Consider the following 9,814-nt stretch of genomic DNA (forward strand, 5'->3'; position numbering starts at 1 on the left):
CAAAAAAGTTGTTATAAAAATTGCCCAACTTCAATAAAGAATCCTATACGATTGATCATACTTTCGACACACGATCATTACAAAGGGTTGACACAATAACATAATGTCCTCAAACCTTTTCAATATCAAAAGATTAAAAGGGATTGCACCACGTGTCACCAATCCAAAAAAGAAAAAAGATTCTTGCTTCCATTCGCAAGAAAAAGTAAAGAGATCAACAATATATATATCCAATCCAATGACCCATACACCATAACAACAAATAATTTCCCCTTTCTATTTTTTTCCTTTTTCATTACTCATAGTTTTTAACATTCACATATGAGAAAAACTACCATTACCAAAATAAATAAAATTAAAACATTCGGATCCTGTAATCCAATAAACCCGGGTCGGGTAGGTCGGGTAGGTAGGTAGAAGGGGATAAATGGATAATGGGTTTTGGTAGAATGAAGAAGGAAATATAATCATAATTCATAAACAACGCTACGGATCTGCTCTTTGGCAGTTGGTTGAACTTCGAAAATGAAGAATGAAAAAGAAAAATAAAAAAAGTAGTGTATATAAGGTGATGATAGTGGAAGCTGTAAAAGAAAAAAAGAAAAAAGAAAAAAGAAAAAGAGAATTGACGGAAGGGTAACGGCGGTTAGCACTGGCGGCCTCTACGGCAGTTTAAGACGCCGGCGCCGGAGGTGATGGTGGCGACCATGGAAGATGACTTGGCACCTAAACTTGAAGCCCTAGCGTAACTCCCGGAGGCGCCGGCGCCGGATGGAGTGAAATAAGCGCCGTTAAGGAGTAAATCGCCTTCTGATCTCCAGTTCCATCCGTGCCATTGGCTTGCAGCTGTATCCACTCTTTTTGTGACCTGTAATTTTTTTTTTTAATTAATTAAAATTTAATAATGGTTGGTTTGACTTTGAGTAAAAAATGTAATAATCACTAGCTTTGAATGCAAAATAATGATAATAGTAATAACAATAAGTTAAAAAAATTAAATATTCTTTTAATTTTTGGTATGAGATTAAAGTGAACAATAACAAAAAAGGAAAACAAAAAAAAAAAAGTAATTATGAGAAGTACAGGAAGTTAAAAGTAGTAGTACCTCTTTGGCAAAGGGATTAACAGGAGCAAGGTATCGGTTGCCTTGACTATTGATTGTGGGGTTTGCACTTCCACCAATTGCGTACATTTCCCAGTGGGTGTAGTCGTTGTTTACCACATGGAAATATCCATGTCTGCATCTGTCAATTTTTTTTAAAATAATTTACCAAATTTTAGTTTTTGCATTTTTGTCTAATTTTAGTATTATGTATATATATTTTTAAAAAGTTATGAATAAATAAATACCTTGGCATTCTTTGAATAAGACCTTCTCCGAAGTGGTTATAGGCAATTGTGACTTGCATAAGCTTATCCCTTGTGTATGAGTCGCTATGCCCCAATAGCATCACCTGTATTGTTATTTTCATCAAATAACATTCTATTATTATTACACTTCACATTTATGTTATAGAGAAAATGACTATATTAGTAATATCAAAAGATGAAAAATAGAATTTTTATTTTTTTATTTTACCTCATTGTGGTGAGTGAAGTAATTATTAGAAATAGTGATAGCAGTTGAGCCCATAACAGCATCCACAAGCCCATCAGCACAATTAGACAACGAATTATGATCCACCCAAATATGACTCGACCCGAATATCGAAATCGCGTCACCATCCGCCATCGTCCGCCACCCAAAATGCTCCGGCGAGCTTCTCACCAGCGCATTTCCGGTAGGTTTACAATCGTGAATATGTAAGCCATGAATAATAACATTAGTAACAAATTGAACAGTAATACAAGCTCCATTCGCGATATGAACATTGACTCCACGAGCATCGATGGTTTTAAAACTGTTCATAATAAGTTCTTGCTTCAATTGAATCACCATGTCGCGTTTGAACACGATCCAAAGAGGGGTATCTTGAATGACGGCGTGGCGGAGGGTGCCGGGTCGTGGGTTCACCGGATCGTCGTCGCCGGAATCTGTGACCATGTAATAACGGCCGTCGCGACCTCCGATTGCATTCCGGCCAAATCCGATGCCGCAGTCGGCGAGACGTTTCCGGTTTTTTTGCCAGTTTGGGTCGCAACGCCAGCAATCGTCGATTGGGTTTCCGGTTCCACATGAGAAGTATCCGAGTTTTCTTCTTTCGGTGTTGTTTTTAATTACCCTGTTTCATATTATAAAGTATAGATAAATTACTATTTTTTAAAAGAAAAAAAGAGAGTAAATTACTAAGTTACATTTTTTGTTCGATTTTTGTAATTTTAGTTTAAAAATCTTTTTCTTTTGTAGTTTTTGTTTTTGTTTGAGGCTTTATGTTACAAAAAAATGAGTTTTGGGACAAAATTTAGTTATAGTCAATATTAATAAATTATCACTTTCGTTTGAGGACTAAAATTGTCCCAAAAAAAAATCCCTTTCAGGACCAAAACTGTTTTTGTTCTTAGTATAACTGATTTTTTACAATGTTTGTCTTAAAGTGTTCTCTTGTATTTATGGACATAATTTGATGTTTTTTAATGTTTTTACTCTACGTTTTAATGAAAATGAATATCCTTCTAGGACCAAAATACAAAGGTGGATACTGGATAATACAAAAAATTACCATTTTAGTTGGATCAAGACCATAAATATTAGTAAACCTCAAACGAGGACTAAAGCTGTAAAAGAAAAGTTTTAAGAACGAAAATTACAAAAATTAACAATATTAAGGGACCAAAAATGTAATTTTTTAAAAAGAACGAGAAAAAGAAGATTTGTTTGGTACGTTTACTTGAGTGTGAAAAAAGGAAGTTAGCAGCAGTGTTTTAACTATTATTAATAATTGTGCTCATGTGCTCTTGTTGGTCTTTTACCAAAATTGAAGGATGTTTGCTACTCAATTTGGGTTTTCATTTATTTCAATATATATATATATATATATATATATATATATATATATATATATATATATATATATATTATCAAGGTGACATGCCATCTTATTGTAAAAAATAAATTGGATTCCTTTTAAAAATTTTTTAGTAATGGATTAAATTCCTTTCATTTCATAATCAAAACATGTGATAGAAAATCTCGAATTCCAATTTCATCAAAATCCAAAATTCTGTATAATTTTAAAGGTATCTCACTTCCCGGCAAAACAATGTGCACCATTTGAAATTAAAATCAATGAGTTTAATGATTATGAATAAACATCCCATGTGAGTTGAGAATGATGTTAAGTGTAACTAGACAAAAAGAAGAAAAAGTTTCTTACATAACTCATCTATGTGAAAGGAGATTATAAATGTGAAGTTATATTAATTATATTAAGTGGATACGAAGAATTAAGAGTCAAAAAAGTGAGTTGAGTTTTAGGTACGCCTATACCCACATGAACAATACTCCCTCAAGGTCTCTCAACTACTATTTTTAAACCCAATTAATGCTATTATAAACAGGTTCTCAATTTTAAAATATATTTATTTGTATTCAACATGTATTCTTTCTAATTACTATACCAAATTTACCATAGATTCAGAGAATTTATAAAGAAAGAGAAAGAGAAAGAGAGTTGTACATTTCAACCATGGAGACCACTTCTTCAGGATCTTGAACAGCATTTTCGTTCACAGCTTCAGACATCTTTGCTCTGTTTGTAAAATATCAAGCTAAAATTAGGAAAATGATTGAGGTATAGGAATTTCAGTATCATTCAACCTTCCGCATTAAAGAAAAAACACACACAAACAATTTCGGAATGTGAGTGAGAGAGAAATGAAAGTGACGACTGACGACTGACGAACAACATATACAAACATAAAATGGAATGCCATTAAAGTGATCTTGAGCCAAGGGCAATTCTGTAAAAGTACCGACATGCATCATATAATTGCACGTAGGAAGTGGTGGGAAAAAAAAGTAGACGAAGGAAAAAGTACACTCTGCAACCAGTGGTCACTGTATTTTGATTTGTGTCTGCAGTGTGTTTTTAGTGCGTGAAAGATAAAATAACATTGTAACTGAAAACGGCCTCGATTCTGTGTGAAATGACCAATCTGCCCAGAAGATGCTGTTTCGGATTTTGTTTCAGAGGATCGGTTGAACGAAGACGACGACTCGAATGATAAATAACAGTAGTAACAGTTTCAGATCTCAAAATTGTTACAGTTTTTCAACGATTTCGATTTTGTCATTGTAACTTCCATTCAATCGATTAAGCATTTTTAAAAGAAATTAAAAGTCGAGAGAGGTGATTTTCATTGTATACCTTTCTGCCATTGATGAGACGTTCAAGCTCTGAAACTGCTCTGTTTCAACACCCCTGCGTCATACACATATTTCACATATCACATTCCGATTTCAATATTTCTAATAAACTCATTTCAACATTCTAAAAACTCATTTGAACACAATTAATGCAGATTACGTCAAACGGAAATACACATTGTTATGAATCAGAATCAAGCTTCAACTTCGTCGTAACCAAAACAAACACCGATTGGAATGAGGGAAAGAGAAACACACCTAACATCCGATTTATCACCGGCGGCGGCTGCGGCGGAGACGACCATAACCGACGCAATAAGCAACATAATTGAACAACGAAACACCGATTCCTTAACCACCGCCATTGCCATTTCAAAAACTCTAGCTTCTTCCTCTCTCCTTCAAGCTTTCTGACACTCTCACACACAGTGAGTGTGTGTAATTTTGGTATGTTTGGATCTGAATTCCGAATAAGGTGAGGGATGATATATATGTATGCAGAGAGAGGGAAAGAGACGAAGTGAGGAGTCAAATCAGCAGTCCCAACTAACGGCCTCATTTATAGAGAAGAATACATTAAAATGGCTAAAAGTTAACGGCGTTTGATTTCGACATGTTAAAAAGACAAATTAACTGTGGTTAAGTTAATTCGATCACCGACGCTTAACTAATTAGTTAGATCCGGAATAACTAACCTTAACGCTATTCAACCAAAGATAACGGTTCAGTTATTGTGCCATGTCAGCATTATTTAGGAGGCTTTGGGTTCGGAGTCGGGTCGGATTCAGTATCCTGATTATCCGTACAAACATTCCAAAATGGAATCGTATTTTCCTTTTTTTAATTTTATTTTATTGTTGGATATTATCTGGATAAGTTTTTATTTTATTTATTATTTTTTAATTAGTTGCGTAGAGAATGATTTCAATTGCAGTCCGAAATTCTCGGCGGAGGTCATTGAATCAAGAATTGCTTAGTTTGGAATTTTCTTTTATTTATTTTTTATTAAATAAAAAGTATTTTATATTTTTAAGACTAAACAAGTCTGAATTGAGTTTACAACATGCATTTGCGTTCTAGATCTGCCAATTTAAGGTTCCCGAAAATAATGCCGAATATATTTTGCTTAAAAAGTAAAAAACTCACCAAAATTCATTTGTGGTTTATCTGATTAGTGTGCAAGTGATGAACCTACAACTTGCTTTTGTGTTCGAACTATGAAGAGGGTACAGAAGCAGGATGAATCCTTCTACAAGAAACAATCATTCATGTTGTTCTAGGAAAGTGTCTAGAGAGTAAAATAGATGTATATGTATGGAATTTTAATATCTAGACAGTGGTGGAACACACATTACTAAAACTTCTAAACAAAGCCATACAAACACATTTATGTTTGTTTGAAATCATGACATATATCAAATATAAACAAAATAACTAGTAGAGTACCACCCAACATGTCAATGTAAGGCGGACAACAACATAGTTGAATTATATTGGACCAAACAATGACATCCTAGGAACTAGGATATAGGTCGAGTCTGATTGCGATACAATCGAACCTAAAAGAAGGCATGAGCATCAAAATCATCTCACCAAATTCTTACAAAGAATTGTGCACACCCACAATCACATGCAAAATCATACACGATAGGGCCTCATAAATCATATGATGAGACAAACATTGCCCACTCACTAAAACTATAAATACCTCATTTATAGGAGGTATCAACAAATAACAATTTACTTCCTAATTCTCTTTATTGCTCTCAGATCTTAGTCTTTTCTTTATTATCAATGGGTCTTTGAACAATCAACTCAAGCAAGAAGACTCTATACTCTATACCCATCTATCTAAACCCTCTCCCTCCGGGACTTGGTTGCATCATTAGCATCATCCGTAATGACAACTACTATGATCATGAAACATGGGTGGTAAGTAGAAGGCTGATATCAATCCAAGTTCCATCCATCCAATGGGGACGCTCAAGGCTACACCAACAACCAAACCTCAAGGATTAACACCCATAAGGCCATAACGCCCTCATTCCTAATTTTTCCAAACATAGAAACAACACTAACCACTCAACCCACGCCCATAAAAAGCCAACTTCGAAACACCCATTTCAACATCGGCTACACCTAGTACCAACACAATTGTTGACAAAAGTGTTAATATCATCACCCCTCATGAAACAACATTCATAGACACCATTGGTTATCATAGATTTCAAGTCAAATAACTGGAAAAAAAAGACTCAGGATGTCGTAATTATTCAACCAAATAAGGCTTGAATAACCATCCTAACCTAGTAGTCAAGGCATGCAAGATCCATCAACCAAATTACTAAGCTACACATTACCACTTGGTACTCAATAATGTAAAAATGAAACACCCCTCTATGGGGCGGTTTTAAAAAGATTTAAAATAGTTAGATTTTCTTTAAATTAAATTTTATCTCAATTTATGTGGAAAATACGACATCATTATGTATAAAATACTTCAAAATACTTGTGTGCAAAATTAAGCCCCAAAGTACAAAAAATATAAAGTTTTGTCTAAATGAACGATCTAGTAATCAATTTAACAATCATCAAAAGTTTAAAAGGAACCTCAAAAATTAAGGCCTTTAAATTGTCATCGATATCTTCTAGCAACTTCTAAGTCTTCAATCTGAGTACAAGTCAAAATAATTTAGGCAACAAAATTGCCAACTAACAATACATAATGTTGGCTTATTGAGTAATGATGATGAATTTCATTAGACCCGATACCAACCCTAAAAATCAATATAACATAATCAAACTCCATAAGTATAACAAACAAAATAGTAGAGTACCAAGACTCAAATAATCAATAACAAAGGGTATATAAAATCCTTAATTAAGGAAAAACAAGTATATAAATGACACAAACCAAAACCACAAAGAGTTTAATAACTTAAAGTTTATATCCACATAACGTAATAACCAAATCCAATAATAAGGGATTACTAACCATCAATCACTAACAAGGGATTTATTATTTCATAATCCAAAACAAAAGGTTGATTAACCTATAATTCCAAACAAAATGTTTAATCTATAATAAACCAAAGCATAAAAAGTAATAAGCTACAAAGTGGGATTTAATGAACCAACTATAAATAAAATAGTTTTTAAGAAATATAGCTCTAATCAATATCAAAGTCTAACCATTAGTTAGAAAAAAAATATAAGAAATTATATCCAAAACACAAAAGTGTAAATAAGGAATAGTATACAATTAACATACGATGCAAACATTTATTCCCACCCCTATCGATCTCATACTCTAAATCCCTAATGGCTAAGCTCCTAACTCATGAATGAAATAATGTCACCAATTTTTATTTGAGCAATAAACTATGAAGTAGGGTATTCATCTACCCTTGCCCATACAAGGAGTAGCGGACCTCTACTTATGCATAAGGATGATGTTAAATATAACTTGAGCATTTGGATCATTCTCATCGAGCATTAAGTTTCGACGGAGCATTTGGAAGATAAATAGAGCACTTGAAAGAAAGTGTGAGTACCAGGTGTAATGATGATGGCAATCATTAAACTCGATACCAACCCCCAAATTTATTATAAGGTCATCAAATTCCATAAGTATAATAAACAAAACAGTAGATTACCAAGACTCAAATAATCAATAACGAAGGGTATATAAAGTCCCTAATTAAGAAAAAACCAGCATATAAATGACACAAACCAAAACCACAAAAGTTTAATAACTTAAAGTATATATCCACATAACGTAATAACCAAATCCAATATCAAGGGTTTACTAACCATCAATCAATACAAATGGAATTATTATTTCATAATCCAAAACAAAAGGTTGATTAACCTATAATTCTAAATAAAATGTTTAATCTATAATAAACCAAAGCATAAGAAGTAATAAGATATAAAGTGAGATTTATTGAACCAACTATAAATAATATGGTTTTTAAGACATAGATCTAATCACAATCAAAGTCTAACCATTAGTTAGAAAAAAAATATAAGAAATCATATCCAAAACTTGAAAGCGTAAACAATGAATAATATACAATTAATATGCAATGCATGCATTTGTTCTCGCCCCTATTGATCTTATACTCTAAATCCCTGATGGCTAAGCTCCTAAATAATGAATGAAATAATGTCACCAATTTTTATATGAGCAAAATACTATGAAGTAGGGTATGCTTCTCCCCTTGCCCATAAAGGAGTAGCGGACCTCTAGTAATGCATAAGGATGATCTTTAATATAACTTGAGCATTTGGATCATTCTCATGGAGCATTAGGTTACGATGGAGCATCTGGAAGATAAATGGAGCACTTGAAAGAAAGTGTGAGCATCAGGTGTAATGATGATAAAAATCATTAAACTCGATACCAACCCCCAAAATCAATATAACATCATCAAACTCAATAAGTATAATCAACAAAACAGTAGAGTACCAAGACTCAAATAATCAATAACAAAGTGTATATAAAGTCCGTAATTAAGAAAAACCAAGAATATAAATGACACAAACCAAACCACAAGAGTTTAATAACTTAAAGTTTATATCCACATAACATAATAACTACATCCAATATCATGGTTTTAGTAACCCTCAATCTATAATAAGGGAATTATTATTTCATAATCCAAAACAAAAGGTTGATTAACCTATAATTCCAAATAAAATGTTTAATCTATAATAAACCAAAGCATAATAAGTAATAAGGTATAAAGTGGGATTTACTGAACCAACTATAAATAAAATAGTTTTAAAGACATATAGCTCTAATCACAATCAAAGTCTAACCATTAGTTAGAAAAAAATATAAGATATCATATCCGAAACTCAATACGGTAAAAAAGGTATAATATACAAATAATATGCGATGCATGCACTTATTCCCACCCTTATCGATCTCATACTCTAAATCCCTGATGGCTAAGCTCCTAACCCATGAATGAATTAATGTCACCAACTTTTATATGAGCAATAAACTATGAAGTAGGATATCCATCTCCCCTTGCCCATATATGGAGTTTCGGAACTCTACTTATGCATAGGGATGATGTTAAATATAACTTGAGCATTTGGATTATTTTCATGGAGCATTAGGTTTCAATGGAGCATTTGGAAGATAAATGGAGCACTTGAAAGAAAGTGTGAGCATCATGTGTAATGATGATAAAGATCATTATACTCGATACCAACCCCCAAAATCTATATAAGATCATCATACTCCATAAGTATAATAAAAAAAAGAGTACCAAGACTCAAATAATCAATAACAAGGGGTATATAAAGTCCCTAATTAAGAAAAAACAAGAATATAAATGACACCAACCAAAACCATAAGAGTTTAATACTTAAAGTTTATATCCACATAACGTAATAACCAAATCCAATATCAAGGGTTTACTAAACATCGATCTATAACACGGGAATTAATATTTCATAATCCAAAACAAAAGGTTGATTAATCTATAATTCCAA

The 9,814-nt window shown here is 32.8% G+C and overlaps 1 protein-coding gene across 1 annotated transcript; it reads right to left on the bottom strand.

The window, feature by feature from the left end:
• Positions 1 to 206: 206 nt before the first annotated feature.
• On the bottom strand, positions 207 to 4,843 carry LOC145031210 (putative pectate lyase 8). Its single transcript, XM_078979722.1, has 7 exons — positions 4,565 to 4,843; positions 4,308 to 4,361; positions 3,618 to 3,689; positions 1,580 to 2,222; positions 1,351 to 1,454; positions 1,106 to 1,244; positions 207 to 868 (listed from the first exon to the last, which is right to left on the bottom strand). Exons 1-7 carry the CDS (start codon positions 4,675 to 4,677, stop codon positions 647 to 649), a joined length of 1,347 nt encoding a protein of 448 aa, XP_078835848.1. The 5' UTR covers positions 4,678 to 4,843; the 3' UTR covers positions 207 to 646.
• Positions 4,844 to 9,814: the final 4,971 nt, after the last annotated feature.

The sequence above is a fragment of the Lactuca saligna genome, chromosome 2 (assembly GCF_052625555.1).
Source record: "Lactuca saligna cultivar CGN05327 chromosome 2, ASM5262555v1, whole genome shotgun sequence".
Taxonomy (NCBI): Eukaryota; Viridiplantae; Streptophyta; class Magnoliopsida; order Asterales; family Asteraceae; genus Lactuca; species Lactuca saligna.

Excerpts from the sequence above, each read along its gene's own strand:
- LOC145031210 (XM_078979722.1), bottom strand. The coding sequence starts at position 4,677 with ATGGCAATGGCGGTGGTTAAGGAATCGGTGTTTCGTTGTTCAATTATG. Across the intron at positions 1,455-1,579 it reads ACTTCACTCACCACAATGAG|GTGATGCTATTGGGGCATAG; the intron begins GTAAAATAAAAA and ends ATAACAATACAG. Across the intron at positions 1,245-1,350 it reads CTTATTCAAAGAATGCCAAG|ATGCAGACATGGATATTTCC; the intron begins GTATTTATTTAT and ends AAAAATTGACAG.